General features: G+C 41.5%; 1 protein-coding gene across 2 annotated transcripts in view; it reads right to left on the bottom strand.

Annotated features, from left to right (window-relative positions):
- Positions 1-16999: 16999 nt before the first annotated feature.
- RAPGEF4 (Rap guanine nucleotide exchange factor 4) overlaps positions 17000-25141 on the bottom strand; it is a 292248-nt gene continuing 284106 nt past the window's right edge. For both annotated transcript variants that reach the window (XM_021703202.2, XM_021703203.2), the window contains 2 exons: positions 20989-21043; positions 17000-17883 (listed from right to left, as the gene is read on the bottom strand). In XM_021703202.2, the coding sequence (XP_021558877.1) occupies positions 17756-17883; positions 20989-21043 (183 nt within the window). In that variant the 3' untranslated portion in view covers positions 17000-17755. The remainder of the gene's footprint in view (positions 17884-20988; positions 21044-25141) is intronic.

Genomic DNA, 25141 nt, shown 5'->3' with positions numbered 1-25141 from the left:
CACGTTCTGGTCTGTTATTGAAATTATTATTTTTTTTAAAAGATTCTTTATTTGACAGAGACAGCAAGAGCAGGAACACAAGTAGGGGAAGTGGGAGAGGGAGAAGCAGGCCTCCCGCCGAGCAGGGAGCCCGATGCGATGCGGGACTTGATCCCAGCACCCTGGGATCATGACCTGAGCCAAAGGCAGAGGCTTACGGCTGAGCCACCCAGGTGCCCCTGTTATTCAAATTATTGAATTACCCCTTTGGTGAGAATTAGGAATTTCAGCACTGATGGATTCTATTTCTGTAACTGAGAAATTAGGATTGATGAAAACTGTCATGCTAACCAAATTCCTGATGTAGGTAATCAAATAATTCTGAAAATCATCTAAACATCTATCTTCAGGATAGACCCCCGTATGATGTGACTCCAGTCATCCTACCTCACCAGGCACTACATTGTGATGGCAAAGACCCTAGACCGGGAATCAGAGAACCTGGTTCCTGGTTTTAGTCCTGCCACGTATCAACTGGGGTACTTTGCTAGACAGGCCTGGTTTTCTCCTCTGCAAAATAAGAGGGCCCAGGGAGATGTCAGACACAGGTTCCAGCTTTAAAACTGTGAATGCATTACTTTAAATTTGAAGCACATGACTTAAGACTCTTAATATTTTCACCACATCCCCCTTCCTTCCCATCTATTTTCCCTTCGTTCTATTTTCCCTACATAATTAGGCAAAGAGAATAACCAGCAGGAACAGTAAACACTAAAGAGTAGTTTCACAAGTATGCTTAAATGATAAACTGGCAGGCATTCTCTTATCTTCCCAACCAGGTTGCAAGTTCCTTGAGGTCATATCTTATATTCTGTTGTATCTGCCCATGGCTGAAATAAATGCGTAATTGTGTGATAAACTGGATGCCTCAAGCCTGACTCTTCTTTCGTCAAGTTGCCCATTTCCTTATGACTATACTGATCTCTTTGAGTCCCAGACCTAATAAATACAGTGTAGTGCTTATTCCCGTGGCTGACTCTACTTTTTCAAACTTTCACATCTTTTTTTTTTTTTAATTTTATTTATATATTTGACAGAGAGAGAGACAGGAGAGAGGGAACACAAGCAGGGGGAGTAGAGAAGGAGAAGCAGGCTTCCCACTAAGCAGAGAGCCTGATACGGGGCTCCATCCCAGGACCCTGGGATCATGACCTGAGCCGAAGGCAGACGCTTAATGACTGAGCCACCCAGGCACCCCCACATCTTTTTTTTGAGAGCATACTGGGTAATTCTCACCTGCGTAGGTTTACAAATGTGAATAGCAATAGCAAAAGAGACCTAGTCAAACCTCTCTTATCAAGCCTTCCTATTCCTTTACTTGAAATGTCTCCGCACTAAAAATAGATGTACTCTCAGCAGTGGGGTGGATTGGGAGTCCTTAGCACCCTCTTATATCCAAGAACACCCTCCAAAATAAATATGCAATGTCAGTAAAAACAGTGTATTTGCTATGCAAATAGAGCTTAAAGAAAAAAGTCTTCTGGTCCCCCATTCAGACTGTTGTCCTTAAGCTCCTCTTGAATAGAAATTCTGAAACTGCTACCAGCTACGGTAGATCAAAGAAGTGCAGACATAAATTCTATTAAGGATAGAAGGAAAGGCAATTTACAAGGAAGAAAGTATTCTGATTATCCTTCCCACCCTTTGTAGTGATGAGAGTTCTGAGCCACATGGTGACCCAGGAGCATTTTATCCAGCCATCTCAGTCCTCCATTGCAGACTGTGAGTGGTCCGTGTCTAGATCATAGCTAAGAATTACCAGCTTTTACACAAAGGCTGGTGTTCGCCCTCCTGCACCGTGCTGGATCCCTGGGAAATGAAGGCACACAGTCACACATCCTTTAAGATAAGTAACCATGACCTTAAAATCAGGAGTGAAGCCCAGGTCATTGTTGGAACTTAGCTTTCACATCTAGCTTAGGGACCGAAGAATTCACAAGAATATTTCAGGTACCAAATTTGCTTAGGTGTTTCAAGGCCTGAGTAGGGCAAGTAGGGCAAGATGAGAAATTGAGGACTTTGGCAAAATTTGTTCAACAAGCATTTACTGAATGGCAGGCACTGTGCTGAGCCTAAAGTGGTAACAGTGACCAAGACGTGGTCTCTGTTCTCACAGAGTTTGCTGAGTGCAACGGAAAAGCCAGAAAAGACACAAGTGATTACACTGTGGTGTGCTCTTACGAAGGCAAGAATGTGGGATTACAGCAGGGCACAAAACACAGTTTTCCGATAACCTGGGTTGTGGTGGCAGCCCTATCCCCAAGCAGCTATCACTCAGTTGGGCCCCTACTGCCTCATGGTCATGTGGGATGATAAAGGCCTACTTACCTTTGAGTCTTGAGTCCTATGCGCTGCTTATTTTTGCTATTGTTTGCCGTGCTATTCTTCTTGAATATCCTAGATTTAACATGTGACCGAATCATAACTGAGTTTGTCATACCCTTTCAGCATTGAGCCTTACCATCTCTCCCGTTTGCTCTTAGTCCTACTTTATTGCAAGGAACTCATATGCTTCTTCCCCAAATATATAACAGTTGGTATGACTTTTCTGGCAAGATCCTAGAGTTATTATTAAATGCCATGATTAAATGGAAAGCTGGTAATTGCTTTGAATGTGAACACCAGGAACCAGCATGGAGTCATTGAAATCAAGACGTACCAGACAAACCTGGTTTTCTCTGCTGGAATCATGGAGGACAATGAGGACTTCCTCAGTGAAACATGACAAAGTTCCTCATGAAGACTTTATAAATCAGAAGGGGATTTTAATGAATGACAATACAATACAGCAAATTGCTGTTAGTTTGAAAGGTACACCCCAAAAGTGCTGATGTCACTCAGGGCGCATTGTTCCCTTACAAAGGGTTTCTAATGGTACATTGCTGAGCTCTGTTCTCTATCCTGCCCTGTTCAATGTTTCTGCAATTTGGGTGAAGACCTAGGTGGCATGCCTACCTGATTAGGGAATAACATATATTTGGAAGGAATATCTAACACAGTACATAGAAGAATTGTATCCAAACTCAAAAACCTTTACTCAAACACTTTTACTGACACTTTGCTGCCTGCTAAATACAGTCCAAGATCCTTAGGGCACACGATCTAATCCAGATTTTCCTCACCAACATTATCCCCAGTCTTCACTGGCCTGACGCTGCCTTCCTCCCGACACCTCCATCCCCTTCCCTGGATTTTCCTCCGTCAGTTCTCACCCTCAGCATCACACCTGGCCACCAAGAAGACTCTATCGTCCCTCATCACACGTGTGGCAGTAGCAGGTTCTACTCAAAGGGATCATGAAATCTGAAGGGAAATAGAAAATGTAATGAAGATAGTCATGTTTCTGAAATTGAAGGTTCTGCTTTAACAGAGACAATAAATAGACCCGGGCTTTCATCCCCAGGTGAGCTGGTAGGACATTGGAGATACATTACTTAGTTTCTTAGCATCTCCAGAGCTTCCGGTTAACCCATCTTGCTGTTCTTCTGGATGAAGCAAATTCAGACCTAAACTTCCAGACATTCTAAGAAGACCAATGATATTATCCCATATGGTATTCAGAATCTCACCAATTTATTAGATTGGGGCACATGTGATTAAGAAGGAAAACTCTTCTATCTGTTGGTATCTGGAAAAAGCAAGAACTATATTTCATAAGGTAATTATTAGTTCCAATGAATAAATGCTCATAAACAATCAAGTGACATCAACCGTCTTTTACATCAAATTTTCAGGTATCTGTAGATTTTTCATTGTAAACATTATTAGATGATGATACCAATATGTAATCATGTGTCTTCCCTATTCAGTAGTCATTCTTTTCTCTTCAACAAGCAATTTTTTAAAACTATTTACCTGGTCTGTTTTCTTCATTTTGCTTGCTTCCAGAAAGTCTACAAGTAAGCAATATAGTTCTTCTGGTCTGCCTATAGAGGGGATAGACAAGGGAAGGAATGGCTCCTTCCCAGTAGCTGGCCTAGGATCTCTCAAGAGTGGATTAATCAGTTTATTATACTGGAAATCCTGATCAAATTTCAAAGTCACTTTTCCATCCACACTTCTTTATATTATTGTTTCTCAAGTTGAAATTTTTTCAGTGAACATTTTTATAAGTTCTATATGCCTTTTTTTTTTTTTTTGCCACCATTGGTTTTCCCTAACTTTTTAAGGTCCATTTGTATTAAACTCCTGTCCACATTGTTGTTTGTAACACCTTCCAATTTAGTATCATCTGAAAATTTCATTAACATGCTATTTACTCCCTCTTCCAGATCATTAATAAATGCTATTTCTTATGTATTAAATTTTGCGGTCGAATAGATTTAATTTGCTGTTGTAATTTCAATGCATGTTTTCTAAAGATACAATGCAGTTAAGAATGGTCTTAACATAGGCTTAAATCCATCCCCAGTTTATAGTTATTTTACTATTATGCAATCCATTTGTGTTCTCTAATCAGCACTGTTGTGAGCTCCATTGAAGCAATAATCTATTGATTTTCTCTTCCCTCTTTTTCAATACAGTCATCATCTTGGCTTTAAATGCACAGCAATAGCAGAGTTAGAACTATTGTTGTGCTCTAATCCACAGCTATTTATAAAAGGAAATTAAGTCTTTTTTCTCAGTGGATATTCTTCCACTGATATAAGAAATATTCTACATTAAAAAATTATAATATTTTTTCATAGTATTTTATTTTCCTAAGCACAGTTTCAGTATCCTAAAATGAGAGAGATTCTAGGTCTTTTCTTAAGCAAGCAAATGCAGTATATACATATGTTGCATTTATATATTAAATATATATAGGAAAAGATAATATGTGTATTAGAGAGTGTGTTGTGTGTGTGTATTTTCTTTTCTTATAAATCTACTCACTGCTTCCCTGACACCTAGAGAATCTGGGGTGACTTTGTTTTTTATAATAGGCTTAGACATGTTACCTTCAAATCAGAGAATGAGGTTCATTAAGCCTTTGCTTCACTTTATGTCACACATCATCTTACTTATTAGGCCTTCCATAGTGCCAGCGTTCATTTTCAATGAGATGAGGTCTCTTACACGCCACTTATTTCTGTCCTTATGCTCACATATTGCAATTTTAAATCATTATGCATGAGGTTAGTCTTCGTGTTCCTACATATCACAATTCTCCTCACCACTGGGTATCAGGCAAAAGCAAAGAGTCGACATAACTGGATAATTGTCTTAGTGTTTTACTTCATTAATACAAAGCAAACCTTACCAAATTGTTATGGCAAAACATTTCAAAATAATTATGTCAGATTTGCAAAATCCTACTAAACTATTTCAGTTGAGTAATCAAAATTCAACCTCACTTAACCAACCATGGCCTGTCTATACAACCAGTTTATCTGGATCATTTTGCCATGCAAATTAGTTGCATAAACCCCTGTAACAAGTTCCAGTGTGTTAGATTACACTACGAGCCACGTCCCCGGCCTCTGGAGGAAGTAGTGTCAGACGTATCTCCAGATGATTCAGATTATTTCCAGTCCTGAGGATCTGGATGCAGCAAGTTTTAGTGTTGACATGCTGTGAATGATGCTCATAGGTATTCTTTTTTTTTTTAAAGATTTTATTTATTTATTTGAGAGAGAATGAGAGACAGAGAGCATGAGAAGGAGGAAGGTCAGAGGGAGAAGCAGACTCCCTGCTCAGCAGGGAGCCCGATGCGGGACTCGATCCCGGGACTCCAGGATCATGACCTGAGCTGAAGGCAGTCGCTTAACCAACTGAGCCACCCAGGCGCCCAGCTCATAGGTATTCTTGAAGTCGTAGGCTTTAATTCAGTAGTCTTATCTCCAATACATACGTAGATGGCAATCTAATTCAAGCTCTCACCCTTTCCCAGACTTAGTCAAGTCAGGTTGGAACTTAAGTGGTTTTAGTATGTAAAAACTTGATAACTTGATGGATCCCTTGAGATAGATGTTAGTGAGGACTTTGAAGCATCCAAAACTCAAAAATGAAGGTTCTCAATGCAATAGAGCATAGGGACGAAGAACATGGGCTTAGGAATTAAATAGACCTGGATGAGGTCTGCTGCTTATGAACTGTTTGACCTTGGATATTTTTACTCAGCCTCTCTGGGCCTCAGTTTCTTCACCTGTAAAATGGGGACCATTATGGGTTTTTTGTTTGGATTAAATAAGTAAATATATGCACAGTGTTTAAAACAGGACCTGGCTCAGAGTTAGTGTTCAGGAATGCCATGTATTATTATTGTTATTATTGGTCATGTTCCACATGCTAAACATTTGCTATTATTATTGCTGTTATTATTACTATTATTATTCAGTTATCTGAATTATTTCTGTTTCCTCTGGAGTCAGTTTTTCTCCTTATTTCCCTTTACTTTTCTCTTTTACAGTACTAGTTTTCTCAGATATCTGGTGATCATTAGTTATTGTTTATGTTTAAGAATGAAAAATTATGCTGACTATTTTAAGTAGCTGGCATGGATTTTTCTCTGCTGCTGTGAAGTAGATTTTTCTCCTATAGGACACGTCCCTGAACGGAAGATTCAATGGTACCCTCAAGTACATAGAGGGATAAGTTCACTGGCAAGCATGCTTTAGGATATTTTCATAGTTGACTCAGCCAGTACAGTAGGATTAGTGTTAGCATGCCTTGGACTTTGTCTTTCTCATATTGTGAAATTATAACCCATGATAGCTAAAGAAAACATGTGAGGGGTAGTCCTGGAAGTGTACCCAGGAAAAATACCTAGGAAGAGTAGCCCAGTGGGTGAAGGGTTTGCTACAACTTGAGAGGCCAGTTATCAAGATGGTAAAGATCAGGAAAAAATTAGGAATTGGTAGAAGTCCTTTGATATTATGAAGGGCATCAAAAATATCATTGTAGCCTCTGAGGATTTGTCAAAAATAGCAGGGAAAAAACTGTCCCCTAAGCTTATTATGACTTAGGGGATTTTAAGAAAAAGGAAGAGTGATGTCAATGTGCATTCTGGAAATTTATCTCCACACAGAAAGGTAATAATTTGCTTAGGCTCCTGTTACCGTGAATGTATGTCCACGCTGAATATATGCTAGGGCACAGCAGAATTGCAGAGAACTCTGACGTTTCAGTCTTTCCTTCTTTCTTTTCCCATTGGTTTCTGAAATGGAAAGTAAGAGGAGAGAGATTTACTTTCCTGGTATGAATTATGACATCCACCTTTAGGAGGCAGAAGCAGCGTAGCTAGTTTGGGCTTTAAATAAGACTATTTTCTCTATTATAATGATAAAAAAAATTTTTTTTGTCTTTTTTACTACCCTTCTAAAGAGAATGACCGTGGTAACAGGAGGGTCTTCTGTTTGCTGAGGACAAACAATATCTTCATCCTCAGTTAGAGTGGGGACTTTCATGTTTGGAGCTAGGGCTACGGGGAAAATTAAGTTGATTTGCATTAAAAAGAAAATATGACTTTGGGTCCCCAAGGATGATCTGCAAACTAGAGAGGTGGAGAATTGGGAATGGGAAGAGGAGACCATATGATTGGTAGCAAAGAAGAAAGATTTAGAAGACAAGATATGTCCTGTGAGGATTTTTTTAAAATGAAATACCATGGGATTCTGTAATAAAACCCCCCTCTCCATCTTTCTACAAAATATTCAATAAATCTACATCCCTCAAAAATGCTTCAATTTCAGTGGAGTCAATTTTAATGAAATAAGGCATAGAGAATAATATGAAAACAATAACTTGGCATAAGAAATAAAGTGTTTCAAATACAACAGAAGTGTCTTCCTGAATATGAGTGGATTCTTTATGGTGAATGCAGAGAAATGTTATATCATCCTGAGAAATTAAAGACTTCCCATGGCATATCCATGATATATGAGATTTTTATGAAGGGCCACAAACACACACACACACACACAGAGTTCTATTTTGAAGACAGACTTTAGAGAAAAATACACCCAAATCTCTTGTCTAAACTCCACTTACAATATTTTGGTAAAATTAATCTCATGCTTTGGTTCCCCAAACTCTCTTCTGTTATTTTTAGTTTGTGTCATCAAAAGCCTGAATAATCCGTTCTCTTGGGAGCAAAAAGAGAGGCAGACAGTATTGCCTCGTAGTTAACAACATATGCTCTGGAAGCAGATTATACTTGGTTTGAAACCCCAACTCTGCCATAATTTAAGCAAGATAATTTCTTGACCTTGAGCAAGATAATTTCTCTCAGTGTTTCCTCACCAGTAAATAGTAAAACTATTCATCTCATAGGTATTTAGAATGAAATACTGTGTGTATGTATCTGGCACACAGTCAGTATTCAATAAATGGTAGGTGAAGTGACAGCTTGAAAAGCACTGATTACTGAACCAGTATATCCAGAAAATTCTCTTTCAAAGCCAGCATTCAGAGAATTTTGTATTGGAAACTCTATATTCCTTACTGATCTTGCTTTTCTTCTAATTTTAAGTGGAAGTACAGAATTTCCTCTTTTCCCACCCCAGCAATCATCTCTTGCTGCTCAAAATATTTCCCTGCCCCGTGTTACAGAATGTATTCAGTTGCTCCAAAAATGCTATTTCGAATGCGTAAGTGAACCTCGCACATCAGACCTATACTTCAGCTGCGTCATCTCAGTTATTCCTACAATCCTCCCTGATGCAAGTGTTTCAGTGTTGACTTAATGTTATTCATTTGCTTGTGTTGTTAGTGAAAACAAATTCTTTTTTTTTTTTTAAAGATTTTATTTATTTATTTGAGACAGAATGAGAGAGACAGAGAGCACATGAGAGGGGGGAGGGTCAGAGGGAGAAGCAGGCTCCCTGCCGAGCAGGGAGCCCGACGCGGGGACTCGATCCCGGGACTCCAGGATCATGACCTGAGCCGAAGGCAGTCGCTTAACCAACTGAGCCACCCAGGCGCCCGTGAAAACAAATTCTTAATTAAGAGGCCCAGCATCACCTGGCTCACATAAAGTGCCACAAGCAATAATCTCTAATTTAGTGTACCCTCTGGCTCATACCTTCAATTTAATTTCTGAAGCTAGAAATACAAATGGAGTTTATAATGGGTTGTGAGCATCGGGTGAGAGGAGATCAGAACCACTAATGAAGAACTCCTTCCTTGGGAGGAACTCATAACAGCGTGTAACTGTTTCTAGGCGATGTGGACTGAACATGTAAATGAACACCCAGGTTAGGTTAAAATCTAACTCCTAGTGTGGTCTGTGTATGACTTGTGTCACATTTGGTTTACCTTCTGATCTCCTCCTTCATTCATAAACATTGGATCTGTTGGTAAAAAGTCCGAGTCTTATTCTCTCTTCACCTCTCCCCTCTTTCACTCGGTAATTTGAAATGTTTTCCGGTCCACTGCAAATAACTCTTTTTTTTTTTTTTTTAAAGATTTTATTTATTTGACAGAGAGAGACACAGCGAGAGAGGGAACACAAGCAGGGGGAGTGGGAGAGGGAGAGGGAGAAGCAGGCTTCCCGCCGAGCAGGGAGCCCGATGCGGGACTCGATCCCAGGACCCTGGGTTCATGACCTGAGCCGAAGGCAGACGCTTAACCGACTGAGCCACCCAGGCGCCCCCACTGCAAATAACTCTTAAGATGGGTCTGTTCAAGATAATGGTATCCTGTTTCAATTATTGCAGCAACAACATTGATAAATTGGTGTGCATTTGGGGTAAAGGACAAAGGATGAGGTTAAAGACCAGGCTCTCCAACTGCTCCTTCGCCTCAAGTCAATTTCAATGGCTCGAGCCACCATTGTAGGTTTCTTCACTTTTCCATCCTTTCATGGTTGTTTTGGCTAAAGAGTCTCAGGTGGTCCCTCAGTGTTCTGAAGTTCTCTTTACTGTTGCCTCAGGAAAGGCACTGTAATGTCCCGAGCCCCAAGCACTCCCTGTGCCAGGCGCTTTATATACCTTAATTCATTGAATCCCCAGGCAGCCTTTGTGAGGGAGGTATTAGGATTCCCATGAGCAGAGGTGGAGATTGAGGCTCAGGGGTTAACTACGTTGGCCGATGTCCACAGCTGAGGCCTCCCGCATATAGGGGTGCAGACTGTGGATGTGCAAGGAAACTTGGTTGAAGGAGAGCTCTCCAGTGGGACAGCGCCAGCTGAAGACAAGGGTTGCCTTTCTTCCTAACACGCATGAAGATGCTGAGTCAAACCCACATCCATCTGATTTTATCTTTCTGATATTCCATGTTCCTTCCCCAAGAGCTAGATTCACCCCCAGAGAAGCACTTTAAACACCTGGCAGCACCAGGCCCTGAAAAACTGTCCCCAAACAAGAGTGGTGTCCCCTCCAGCCACTCACATTTTGTGCTAGCCCCACTCTGGTAGACTGTGAAAATGGCAGCAAGTTTCCTTTCCCTGTATCCATAGTCTATGTGATGGGACTTTGAAGCTCCACACATCAAGACGCAGCATTATTTCTCCACCCTTTGAATGTTGGCTGGCGCCCTGGCCCACTTTGGCCAGCAGAGTATTGCAGAAGTGAATGAGCCTGTTTGGAGCCTGGGATGCAAAGGCTCTCGCTTATCTGCTTTGCTCCCTGGGAGCCCTTCCCAGCTGGCAAGTAAGGAAGCCCAGCCTGGTCTGCTGGAGGATGAGAGGCTGTGTGGTGCAGAGATGACCCATTCCATCTGAGGCCAGCCTGTACAAGCTGACTGCAGACTCATGACCGAGCTGAGCCCTGACCTGCCGAACCTGACCCGGATTGGCCGAACTACCCGATTGCCCATAGAGTCATTGTTGTTGTTTTAAGGCACTAATTTTGGGGTGGTTTATTACACAGTGTGATAGTTCGTTTTCCATGTTAACTTAGAAGGTGTTTTTTTGGATGAGGTAAATGTTTAAACTGGTGAACTTTGAGAAAGCAGAAAGTCCTCCACAACGGAGTGGGCCTCATCCAATCAGTTGAAGATCTGAACTGAACAAAAAGCCCAGCCTCCTCACGCAGGAGGACATTCTCCCTCAGACTGGTTGGACTTTATCCACACCATTGGCTCTCCCATGTCTCCAACCTGCTGGCCCACACTGCAGATATTGGATGCTCCAGCCTCCATAATTGTGTGAGCCAATTCCTCAAAAGAAATCTCCTTCCATATATACATAAATTCCATCGGTGCTGTTTCTCTGGAGAACACTGTCTAATATACACAACAACTGATATACTTACTGATATGGTTTATCTTTACACAGTGTGAATGAACCACCTCTTTCCTCATCCTTCTTGGCTGGTGCAGAATCTGTCTACCCCCAGGGCTGCTGTGGCTCCTCACAATGAGCCCCTCTCCTCACTGGGGAGACTGAACTATTAGACTCTGTCTCTCTGCCCTGAAATGTCAAGACTCTTGCTGGAACCATCAGCTGTCCTCCATTCCTGCCGGGTCCCTGTTGTTAGCACGCTAGAGACTCTTGCCACCGGCCTTAAATTAAATAGATAGAAACCTCACAAGGGCCTCCCAATCCTCTTTTATTCTCAGGTACTGCAAAACCTGTCCTGAAGAATTTTATGCCAACATTTGCTCCAATTATTCTCTTGTGTTGGTCCTCCTACTATAGAATTTTCACTCGTCCTGCCTCTCCCCACCAAGGAAGAATCTGAACCCTCCCTGCCGGGCTGAGGGGAGGGGGCTATTGCAGAATCAGACATCTCTCCCGTGCCCTGGCCCCAGCCTCTCTCTCTCTTCCCCAGGTCTGGAGGAGCTCCCATACCAGTGCCCATGAGCTCACAGTGCCTTGTGTTTACTTCCCTTTATAACAGGGTTTGGGCCCCAATTTTTCTAAATTTAAATCAGCCCAAGAACAAAGATGCTGGCTTTCTGTAGCATCATCCTTGACCTTCCCTAGCTGCTGGACAAACACGTGCAAAGCAGCCAAAGCAAGGCAGGCACTTTTCCCATTCCCACGCCCTTATTCTCTTGGGGTTAGTAACATTTCCTCCAGTCCTTCAGTGTCAGGCCACAGGCAATGGTAGTCTGACACGGTAACCAACAAGGCAGCAGGGACGGACCAAGGTGGGGCTGTGACTGCCTCATGGGTCATGCTGGCTTCAAGGAGGGCGCTGTGGCAAATGGGAGCTTCCTGCTCCATGCTTGGATAGCCACATACGGAGCCCTGGGTGCTCTGGCCACCGCTCTTCCCAGCAGCCATGTCATGCATTGGCAGGCTTGGTCTCCAAGGAGAGGACATAGGCATGCGTGGGCTACATCAGATGTAGCCCATAAAATGGTGCAGCAATTGTAGAATACAATAGGACAGCTCCTCAAAAAATTAGACATAAATGCCCATATAATTCATCAATTCCACTTCTTGGTACAGATCCAAAGAATGAAAGCTAGGACTTGAGCAGATATTTGTACACCCAGGTTCACGGCAGCATTACTCACAAGGCCAAAAGGTGGAAACAAACCAAATGACGGATGAATGGATAAGCAAAATATAGTATATACATGAAAGGCAATATTTTTCAGCCTTAAGAAGGAAGGAAATTCTGACACATGCTACAACAGGAATAAAACTTGAAAACGTAGTGCTAAGTGAAGCAAGTCAGACACAAAAGAACAAAGACTGTATGATTTCACTTATATGAGGTAACCTCTACATTCAAAGAGACAGAAAGTGGAATTGTGCTTACTGGGGGCTGGGGAGGGGAAGGGTGGAGTTATTGTGCAATAGATAGTTTTAGAGTGAGCTGATGAAAAAGTTTTGGAGATGGAGACTGGTGAGAGTTGCACAACAATGTGAATGTACTTATATCATTGAACTATACACTCAAAAAGGGTTAAAATGGTAAGTTTTATGTATGTCTTATCACAAAAAATTAAAAGTGGTCCAGTGGGACTAAGTCAGGAGGAGAGATGGTTTGACTCTGGGTGAGTGTCTGGGTCCCCTACTGCTTTTAATATTTACCATTATCCACAATTCCCTCTGCCTTACCTTTAAGCCTGCATAATACAGTGAGTCAGTAAGGAATTAGGGGTGATTCTACGTGTCCCCACAATGTGGCAACATGAAGCAATGACCCTGAACTCCAAGGGCTACCATTAGGAATGCAACCCCCCACCTCCAGCACTTCAGTGGTTTCCCACTGCTCTTAGTCAAACATGAGGCTCCTTGAAAAGGCCTGGAAGGCCTCGAAGCTCTGAGTCTTCTTAGGTCTCCAGCACATTCTGGAGCACGCTCGCCGGCGCCCTCTCGGCTCTGCCACAGTGAGCTTTGTGCCCTTCACACTGCGAAGATTATTCCCTGCTTAGGACATATTCTTCTCTCTCTGCCTCGTTAGCATCTTCATCCTACAGAGTACAGGTCAACTATCACTTCCACAGGAAACATTTCCTCACCTCGGGATCAGTGTAAATCCCCTTCTTACATGTCCTTGAACACCAGATGCTTCCCTGGGAGTGTTTTTATATTACATTTGATTCTTTGATTAGTTTTCTGTCTCCTCCATTAGGTGATAAGCTCCAGGAGAACAAGGACCTTCTAGCTTTTCTCACCATTGAATGCGGAGCTCACAGAGGGCCTGGCACTCAGTAAGTCCCTCAACCATTACTTGCAGTGAAAAGAAAGTTAACTGACAATGTCTAATTAAGTTAGTTTCTTTAAATTAAGTTAAAGGTTTATAAGTCAGTTTATAAGTAACCTGCCCATCTGACACCATGCTGTTCTTGATGTAGGGGTAGGGCCTAAGGGCAGGCTATCCACGGTGGGCAACTTTGGCATGAAGATCATTTTGAGTTAAAAAGCAATCAAACCCCAGCAGATTCAGGAAAAGCTCTTTACCTTCCCCCTCCACTGCCTAAAAGAGGAGCTGCTCCAGGAAGAGAGCTATCACCATACATAACTACGGTATAATGTGAACTAGGTGCTGCCGACAGGGAGGAACCTAGCAAGACCTGTTCGATCAAAGTCCTCTCTTTGTCCCATTGCTCCTGAATGGCCCAGCAAACATGTGTTTACCAAACATTTACTATTTTTCATTCTTCCTGAAGATTGCATCCTTTCCCTTTGAAGACCCAGCCCCCTATTCCCTCTTTCTTGGTTCAAGATGACATATATACCTCATTTTGCCTGACTGTCTTTAAAATTTCTGGGGCGCCTGAGAGGCTCAGTCAATTAAGCGTCTGCCTTTGGCTCAGGTCATGATCCCAGGGTCCTGGGATTGAGCCCCCCATCGGGCTCCCTGCTCGGCCGGTGGGGGGGGTCTGCTTCTCCCTCTCCCTCTGCTGCTCCCCCTGCTTGTGCTCTCTCTGTCTCTATCAAATAAATAAATAAAATCTTAAAAAAAAATAAAATTTCCTTGTCTGTGTTGGGTATTCCCCCTAAGTATGCCATTAAATTTGATTTTCTCCTGTTAATCTGTCTCATGTCAATTTGATTCTTAGTCCAGCTAGAAGGACTTTGAAGGGCAGAGGAATTCTTCCTCCCCAACATAAAACAGAGAAAATTAAGATCATTCCACAGCAAGAAATGTCAGACATTTTAGATCAGCAGTATAAGGAAAGCTATTCAAGACAGGAGTTCATTTTTACCACACTGCGTATCCTATGCTGATTTTTTTAAAAAAATCATAAGCACGTTTTAAAACCAGAATACATTTCTTTTAATTTTGTCACACTGGTGGTCATTGAGCATTGATATTTTAGAGGAAATGCCATTGAATTCAGGAGCAATCTATTTAACCTGCATGGTATTCAAAAATTGCTGGAAAAGCTTAGCTCTTGCGCATTGTGCCAGTGACCTTGTTAAGCAGGTATGTTAAACACATGTATAATTTTCTACAGGCATTTTTGGTAAAAACATTCTTTCTTCTTTTTTCATGTCTTCCAGCAGACCTCATTATCCTTCTTGTGACCCTGTAGGCCTCTCATTTTCTTTTGGCTCATTTGCAAGTTTTAAAATATTAACTGCATCTCCTGCTCCAGGAAAGGTTGTCTGGCTACTACGCTCCGTTCTTAGAGTGTGAATTCTTCTATTTTGCCGTTGCTACCTTATTCTCATTGGGAGGAGTAAGGGGGTATGTATTAGTTTTGAATGATGTCGAAGCTAAATTAAAAGATCGAAAGATGTCAGTCACCATAAGGTTGGGGGAAAGAGGCTATTAGACATAGGATACCAGGTTGTTGTTGTTTTTTTAAGATTTTATTTATTTGAGAGAGACAGAGAGCACAAGCAGGGGGAGAGGCAGAGGGAGAGGGAGAAACAGGCTCCCCGCTGAGCAAGGAGCTGGATGCAGGGCTTGATCCCAACACCCTGGGATCATGACGTGAGCCGACGGCAGCCGCTTAACTGACTGAGCCACCCAGGCGCCCCTAGGATACCAGTTTTTAAGTAAGGTAGGAATAAAGAAGAGTAAACAAGAGCAAGAATGCCCAAGGGATAGGCTATCAGCTTCATTTCTCAGCTTTCAACATTATCTAGAAAAAGAAAACTATATAATGGGGAAAATTTGCAGCCAATACTGAGGCCTATGAGACAGTGAAATGCTGAAAAATAATGGCTTCAAAAAAATTTATTCGGTAACTTTTTTTTTTTTTTAATTCTCTAGTAAATTCCAGGCATTATGCTCCACTAGGTGGGAGGGATAACACTGCATAAAACAACACCCCTGGGGACCTTGAACTAGGATATGAATGAACACAGAAAGGCATTTGCCTGCTTTAGCATTTCTCAAAGTGAGCTTCCACTGTGGGATATTAGGAGGGATTGCAGTGGAACTTCTCAGAGCCTTTAATATGTTAATGAATATTGGGAATCATTTCTAAGAATGGGGTGTATATTATGCAGTGGCTCCCAAATTTATTTGAAGATACCATCTTGGCTTTGTTTTTTGCTTTGCAGTTGTGTGTCTGTTTTTGGAGGAACAGTTTGTGAGCTTGTGAGACTAGTATAGCCTGGAACACACTCTGGAAAATGCCAACATGAAAAAAAGAGAGACATATTGGACTTCAAAGAATTTTAGAAATCTCTTCATCAAATATTTACTAAGTGCTTAAATCACTGAGAAATGGTAGGAGGCCCCATACCAGGCAGTTCTAAAATCATGGCTTTTCATTGTTGCTAATAACCAAAAAAAAGTGGAACAACCCAAGTGCCCATCAACTGACAAACAAGTGGTATATCCACATCATCAAATATTATTCAGCCATAAAAAGAGATGAAGTACTGATACACGCTAGAACGCAGATAAACCTTGAAAATGTTACGCCAGGTGAAAGAAATCAGACATATAAGGCTACATATTATATAATCCATTTATACAAAATGTCCAGAATAGGTAAGTCCACAGAGACAGAAAGCAGGTGGTGGTTTCCAGAGACTGGGGGGAGAGGAGAATGAGGTATGTCTGCTAATGAATATGGGGTTTCTCTCAGGAATGAGGAGAATGTTCTGGAATTAGTGATGATGGTTGAACAACCTTGTGAATATGCTAAAAACCACTGCATTTTGCACTTTAAAAGGGTGATTTTTATAGTATGTGAATTTTATTTCAAATACAAAAACGCTGGGACCCCACTATACCTCCCATATTATCGGAATTGAGAATAACACAACCTTTTCTTGTCAACAATTATATTTAATGAAGATACTAGCTGTTATTTACAGAAGATATACATACATACAATTCCTACACATTAAATGTAGCCTAATTGTGAAAACAGGAAAAAATGTATTCCAAAATTACATACTAAATAAAATAAATAAAAAGTAATCATTTGGCACAATATCTATTATATAGCAAATAAATAACTCTATACCGTTGATTGAGTGAACTATTTACAATCTATTTGAAAGTGCAAAACAATTGCTGAAAATTAAGATATTTGTAATAACATTTAAGTCCAGAAAATATGTGTTTTTTTTTAATCAGTAACAATAATTAGCCAATAGTAAAGGTTTTTAATGCCCAGGAAAATATTTTAATTTTGAAAAATGTTTTGTGCCTATTGTGCTCTTTTGAAATGTTCTTTTTTTTTTTTTTTTATCTTAACGCTGGCAATTTTTAGAACTTTGGAGTTTCTTAGTGGAATTCTTATGTATGTAATCCTGATTTGTAAGTTTAAAAAAGTTACACTGTAAACAGAAATATTATTCTATATATCATTCAGAAATTACAGACCAGTCCTCCCTAAATTACATAAATAGCCATAATGTTTTATAGTAATGTGGTGGGGTTTAATTCCTTCAGAGGTAAGACTATGAAGATGCTAGAATACAGCTTATGATTTGGATTTACATGATTCCTCACCACCTTCCAAGAACCCCCTGCTCCAAATCAAGGTGTTGAGATAAAAACTGTGAAACTAGACCACCACGGATGTAGCCAAGTAAACCCTGTATGTAGCATATCTCCCCCTGCCAACTCTCTGAGAAAAACCGTCAGGGGCTTGCTATGTCTCTTGACAATGGTATTTCTACCAAATTCTTCATGTGGGACTTAATTTATGTTTCAGCAAAGAGGATAGCACAATTGGAAATAAAATAGGATGACTACAAATTGGGGAGTCCTAAGCTAGAGTGTGAAGGCTTTATGCAAGTCAAAGAATTTCTTCTCTTGTCAGGACGCTGGTAAACTGTGGCCCTGAGATGTCTCAGGGTGCGTTTCTGCTTGTTTTGTAGAATTTTCTAGTGACAAGACAGTCAGTAGTAGCGTAAATGGCATTTTTTAAAAACTGTGGACTGGAGGCAAACCATTGTTCTGGGCACTTTAAATGTCTATGGTCGACGAGGCTCTAATCTGTGTGACATCTGTGATAAAGTTCTCTGGTTGTCAATCACATTTAATTGCCGTACATAACTCCGGACATCCTGATGGTTCTTATTAGCTTGAGCTGCATCAGGATCTGTTGAAGGAGAAAAGAGCAAATTGGCATTGTGTAATATATGCATATAAGATACAGCTTTATTTCCTCCAATTAATCATTACATTTATCATGGATTCCAAGGTTCCATTGCAACCTTTCAACATACCATATTCATTGAAATATGTCCACTTGGATATTCCATCCCCTCTCTCCCACCCTTTTCTTCCCTGGAATCATCTATTTTGATCATTTTCCTTTGTATAGCATGTTGTAAAAAAAAAAAATGGCACCAAATAAAAGTGAAAGCATCACTTGATGGCCCCTGGTTATACATTAAAATTGCTTCCTCTTTCCATCCCACCTGGGTCTCACACTCAGCTCTCTGCCCCCTTTGTTACAGACAAGACTAATGTAGTTTTCGTCAGCTCCTAACAAAAGCGCTTAACACCTGGGCTGAACTGAAACAAGCCAGTGAGATTAGCAAGTCTGACTCTCATTACTTGCATCCGGTATACCGCATTCCTTCACTGACGTGTGCTTTTTAAAAAAAATTTTTATTTTTTTAATTAACATATAATGTATTATTTGTTTCAGGGGTACAGGTCTGTGATTCATCAGTCTTGCACAATTCACAGTGCTCACCATAGCACATACCCTCCCCAATGTCCATCACCCAGCCACCCCATCCCTCCCACCCCCCTCCACTCCAGCAAGCCTGCGCACGTGGGCTGAAGTCGTAACTTCCGCTAGACCTTCAATTCCCTGATTCTACTTGTTCTGAAATCCCAGTTACTATTCTATTCTCACCTACTCCCCCAACGCATGTGAGCATGGGAGCAATCGGAAGTTAACAGCTTTCTCTAAAACCGGGCTGAAAGAAGCATCACGTGCCCAGAGCCCTCCGCAGAGATCTACGTGAATGAGGAAGGCCAAATCTGACAGTGGTGAACTGGAAACACAGCTCCCTTTGGAAGTGACTCCTCAACTCCCGCACGCTGTGGCCACGTGCCAATCTGCACCCTGAGCTGCCAGATCTTCCTACTTTTCTCGAGAAATGAGAGGTCTGGATTTCTCCCCTGGGAACTCTCTCCGTTTCTTAACATTGTTTCCAAACAAGAGGGGGAAAATGCTCTGGCTGGACCCAGCACCTGTGCGGTGGGCCACGGGCCACCTCTGCCCCCTGGATCACCAGCGCGGGGCTCTCATCGAGCAGGGCACTGGGAGTGGCCAGAGCCGGAGTCTAGACTCTGGGCCGGGGTTCTTCCCCTCCTAACACACCACCTCCTGCTTAGATCCACGCATCACTCCCAAAGACAGTTGGAATGCCATCTGCATCAGGGGTGGAGGGTAGTGGTGCAGGTCTGAACACAGAAAAACAGAGAGAAGATACAAAGGCCCCTACTCACTCTAAGAAGAAACTCATCAGTATAATGATCACATATAAATAATACCACAGTGTTTAATTCCTCGCTTTTCCCTGGCAGTGTACCCTACATGTACAATATACTGTAATTACATTGTACATATCCCCACAATGTTTACGAATCTATTCCTATAGCTTTATCTATAGACTGTTGACTTCAGCGCTGAGCAGCTGTTGTTTACCAGCAGTTACTGATAACTTCAACAAATGCAGTGGGTATTTTATATATAGATATATAATTCCCCATCCCACCCCTGCCGACTTCTCTAGGAGAAGATGTAGGTGAATGTAGGATGTACTTCTCAAGAGGCTGATGGAACAAAACAGAGTCTATGGCAGTTCTTCTGCTCTTAGATCTCATTGAGAACCTTCTCAAGGCTATGAACCCTCTCAGGCACAAAAACTTTGTGTTTAATTTAGGAATTTTCTGGACGCCCTGAAGGGCCCTGGATTCACCGGGCCTCGTTGTAGACTGACATCACTTCAATATTCTCATATTAACTTTATAACAGCTTGAAGGCCATGTCTTTACATAGACAGTAAATTACAAGATGAAGAGATGTGAGACACCCCAATTCTTCTAGAATCCACACAGCAATAGTTGACGATGTACAAGACTATTCTCACTTCGGAAGGAAGAGGAGGCACAATCATTTGAATAAAAATTTTAAAGGTCTACTTGCTCCCCAAGTAAAGATTATTTTTCCTAGATCCGCCCCCACAACCCCGTACATTAACAAATGAACATTTAGCTGGTCTGGCATCCTGTGTTAGCAAACCCTCACTTTGGGCCAGGCCTGGGCTAGGAAGGGTAAAGATAGCTCTGATTCGTGAGTTGAGAAACTTTTAGTCTCTTAGCACAAGGTTTACTGGGGGCGGGGCGGGGGGGGATGTTACCGGTAGGCCCAGTCACGTCCATCTCAAATTATCATGTTGGCTTAATAAGCCAAATGACTTCAAGTGACTCATACAATGAATTTAGCGAAGAACTTTATAGGGGCTACCTTCTGACTCCCAGCCCAGCTCGAGGGAGCCAAAGCTCCATCCCCACCCCAAGTCCCAGCCCAGGAGATGGCAGCACTGGTCGAGCACAATGATTTGGTGCGGTGATGCAACTTAATCCCCACCAGTTTAAGATTGCTATTTATTAGTAGTATTAGTTTTATATTAAAGCACTGTATGGTATCCGTTATTGTGCTGTACATTCAGATTTAGGAAGAACATCTTAAATTCACCCGGGAATACTACAAATATAATATGAATTCCTGCTATGAGAACTTTTGTAAATGTGTTACACACATGAATGCATTCTTGCAACACCCCAAGAGACAATAAATATTATCTTGCCTGGTTTATAAACGATAGAACTGAGTCATCAGGAATGGATGTGAGTTTCTCAACGTCAAGCAGTGAGTCATAAAGAGAGTTGGTCTGAGGTGGGATTTATTGGCAGTCATGTCTTAGTTGTCTCTAGCCACACTACAAAGAGCACATTTATTCTCTTTAAGTTCATTCATAAAATAATATTCCTATGGTTAGTTTCTAGTTTTACAACTAGAAAATCCTTCAACTCAAGGCCCCTATCCCATGGCAATTCACGGTCCAAACGGTCCCTGACACGATCAGATACTGTCCAGACTTCTAGAGTATCTCTGTAGCCTCATTAAAAAGGACTCAATCACCCAGGCCTAGATTATAGCACACGGCGGCATTTCACTTACTGAAGGCTTGGCTTCTGCAGTATCTCACTGTTCTGGCAGTATTTGCAATCATGCGCTAAAAAGAATAGAGAAAAAAAAGAAAGAGTGAAGTGCAGGTAAGCTTAGCATAGAATCCATAAAGGAAAACAAACCATTATTTATTTCGGTAATACCTGGGACCATGAAAAACAGCCTGTTTCTGAGATACTGACTATCTGGGGGCAACCGGCTGATGTATCACTGGTTTAATGACTTGAGAGGCACAGAGTCACACGAACAAGGCGCTTCTCAGATGAGGAATATCCGTGGCATAATTCTAGTCCAACTGTTTGTTTGTGCCTCTGACATAAACATTAGTCTGTTGTTTCTGAGACTGTATCTTACCCCTCGGGACTAGTTTTCACCATCCCTTCTGGAGGTCACGGTGAACTTTTGTAACTATCCGGGATTTGCAGAAGGGTTAGCTTGTCAAGTTCCTCCCGGTAAACAGGACTCTGTAACGAGGTATTAAATTCCACTGACTGAATGCAATCAAACTATTCTACCTATACATGTTTGTAAACACTGCATTACAGACCCTTCTAAACTTCCAGCGAATGTGTTTTAGTGTTAATCTTAATTATTTTATTTCCTCCCTCCTTCCTTTTCCTTCCTTTCTGATTGTCACACTAACGTGCACATTTTAGAAAATAGGAAAATGCAGAAAATGTTAAGAGCAGAGTAAAAATCACTTAGACTATCACTTCACAGGGTCACTTCATTAATATTTTGGTACATTTCCTTCTAATGCTTTAAAAATAAATATGTAAAAGCATCTTTTTCAGACAACTGAAGTCATATTTTATACACATCTTTCTGTTCTGATAGAAATTTTTTCACTGGCATTGTGACTGTTTTCCACACCACTTGCATTTTATTTATTTATTTTTTTAAAGATTTTTTTTTTTAATTTATTTATCTGAGAGAGAGAATGGGAGACAGAGAGCATGAGAGGGAGGAGGGTCAGAGCGAGAAGCAGACTCCCCGCCGAGCAGGGAGCCCGATGCGGGACTCGATCCCGGGACTCCAGGATCATGACCTGAGCTGAAGGCAGTTGCTTAACCAACTGAGCCACCCAGGCACCCCTCCACTTGCATTTTAAAACATTTAAAAAATGAGTTGGTATTCAATCTTATGGATGGATCATAATTTATTTAACCTTTGTTAATTTCATCATTAAGTGATCCTCTTAGTTTCTTGGTAATGTTTTGGTTGCCATAAAGACTTATAAGAGAGTTTTTTATACTGTACTCAACTTAGTTTAAGACAAAAGAAGAAAAATAAAAGACAAAAAGACAAAAGAAGAAAGGAGGAAAAAATAGGAAGGACAGAAACATGAGGAAAAACATCAGTGAGACCCACCCACCATTTCTCAGCCAGGATGTACATTTCTTGCTCAGGGTATTTTAACAGTAGCTGGGACCCCCAGGCTCTGTGTATTGTCTCAGGACACCTTTGCTGCTCAGACTCTAAAGGGGGTCCTGCAGAGATGGTGGATTAATTCTAACACTACCAGAAAATTGATAAGGCTCCAGCCAGGAAAAGAGATTTTCTTATCTCTGAGTGCCTATGTAATTCCAGTCCTTGCTTTCTTCTCTCATGGACCCTTGGCTTGCCAAAGTATAGAAAATGACTTCGAGAAAGCTTCTGTAATGTTAAAAAACAAAAATACAAACAAACAAACAAAAAATTCCAGTTTGTTTGGCAGGAAAAGAAATTCATAGAAGAGTCAAAGCTTTACAAATATGTACATGTGAACACCGATAATGCTGAATACCACTGCTCTGAGGACTCTGAGGACTCTGGGAGCATTACATGACATGTGTCTGTACCGGATAATTTCTCCTACACAAAGAGGCAATCGGAAAAGTTTGAACTTCGTTTTCATAAAGGGTCCTAAAAACCAGCATGTCTGTCGATCAGCATGAGAAATATATTACAAATACCTCCAAGAAAATATAACATACAATGTAAAATTAGCCTCTGCTATATGGAGCCCTGAAATAAACAGGAACCATGATAATTTTCCTGCTAATTTACTTTAAGTTGTTTTTTCACTTCTCTAGGCTTTGCATCCAAAGGGCACAAGTATATTCCATGTAGAATTATTGTAATTCTTCAGATATTGAATGGAGTGTAATTACCGAAAACCCCGGGAAATGCCGCCAGTGTGCCCCTCTGAAGAATAATAAAACAATTAGCAGGGGTCAGAAACCTCTTCCTATGCCATTTTGCAGGGAGTAATTGTTCTGCTTTTTAGTTCTGAAAGCTAAAACATTTCATTCTGACTTTGGTTTTAGACTACACTTTACAGCTATACTCTGAGGCTTCATAATTTTTAGCTCATTATGTGGTTTAAAATGTGAGAACAATTGTTTAAATCAGTAATTTCCAGCTCTGGAGTTCATTCTACCTTTCTAAGTCTTTGATTAATTTTAACAATGGCTTTAATTTTGACATATCCTTTTTAATTGTACTCAAAGGTAACTTCAGTTTAACTTTGAAATCCAAATCTGGCTTTGTGATGAGGCCCATTGTTTTCCTTTGTGAAGTCTGCATGGTCACGCTGTCCCAGCTGCCCCACGTAAACCCTGGCAACAGTGCCTGAGCATGCGTGAACCCCACTGGCATGGCCAGGGGATGCATGCTTGCAGAATGCTTTCACACGGCTGAAGAAGGGTTAACTGGATACTGGAACTCCACCCACTTTTGCACCCATTGACATCTGCACCTACAAGGCACTCCCAGGGGGTGGGGGTGGGGTTGCTGAAAGAAGCTTCAGAGGTCCCCTTCTTCAAGTGTCTGCAAGGTGCAAAATGTCTTTTAGAGCCTATCAACAGCAGCTTCCCACTGTCTGGATAGATCCACTGAGAGCTACTCATTCCTGCCAAGGGCAGCCCCTTTCATTTTTACACATCTCTTGACTATTAGAAATTTCTTTATCATTCTGAATCAAAGCTGGTCTCCCTTTGCTTTTCGCCCGCTGATCCTAGTTGTGAGCTCTGGAGGCCCAGCAAACACACTTAGTTCCTTCTTATCAGGACAGTTCTTCAAACACTTGAAGACAACCACTGTGGACATCTTCCCACCCCCCAAGTCTTTTCTGGTTCTGTCTAAATATTGCCAATTTCTTTAACAATTTTCAGTGTAACAATTTGACAGTTTAGGGTCTCTTTAGGGCAGTCTCTAGCATGGTGTCCTAGATTAAGCAAATCAGAGTGCAGAAGAATGATTATTTTCCTTCCTTGGTCTAGATGATGCTACACATCTGAGTCCACGATGTAAAAAAAGTCACGTTGCTGACATCTGTTGAACTACCAGTGAATTAAACCTCTGAGCCTATTTCACTGAGCTGCTGTTTGGATGAAACCTCCCTCTCTGTCAACGTGCAGTTGCTTTCTTGGACGTGGAGGATTTTGCATTTATCTAGTTAGAGTCTTTCACTCCTTCCATAGACTTAAGCCTTACATATTGTTTTTGATGGCAGACAGCCATTTATCCACTGGTGTTCTCAGTTAAGGTTGGCAGGAACGAAGGTTAAAGAGACACTAGCTTGGTTATCCAACTGCCACAGCAGGGATGAAGCCAAAGATTATACCCTAGGTTTCATGATCCTGCCGGAGCTGGTTGGCCTGCGTTAAGCAGGCCAGGCAGCTTTGCTATGATGCGGGGCCAGTGGGAAAATACTTGATTACTCCAAGGCAGAGCTTCCCATCTTTTTTCCCATCTCAGCAAACCTGAGGTTTATGACATACTCCCTTTAGCAAGTGGCTTATGAGAACAGCAGTTTGTAATCTGGGGGCAAAGTGAGGAGAATACACTCCTTTAGAAGGTGCTCTGAACCAGTGTATGTGGACAGTGTGAACCCCACTCTCCACACCGGAACTGATTTCCATGGGCCCCTGCCCCTACTGGGAATCACCACCTTAGAGTCCGCTCAGCAGATGGCCTGCGATGGCCCTCACCAAGAAAGCAGTCCACAGTTAGAACCTTGCAAAAGGTTTTAAATCCCACACAGCCACCGTTTTTCCAGATACCCATGCTAGGTCTAGGTCTTCAGAGTTTATTTGCACAAATTAATATGTTCATGCAGTTCTTCATCTACAAGGCTGGGAGATGGGCCCAAATGAAGGCT

The sequence above is a fragment of the Neomonachus schauinslandi genome, chromosome 3, assembly GCF_002201575.2.
Source record: "Neomonachus schauinslandi chromosome 3, ASM220157v2, whole genome shotgun sequence".
In the NCBI taxonomy this organism is placed as follows: Eukaryota; Metazoa; Chordata; class Mammalia; order Carnivora; family Phocidae; genus Neomonachus; species Neomonachus schauinslandi.
The sequence above is the reverse complement of the archived record's forward strand: the minus strand, read 5'-3'. Positions and strand labels throughout refer to the sequence as shown.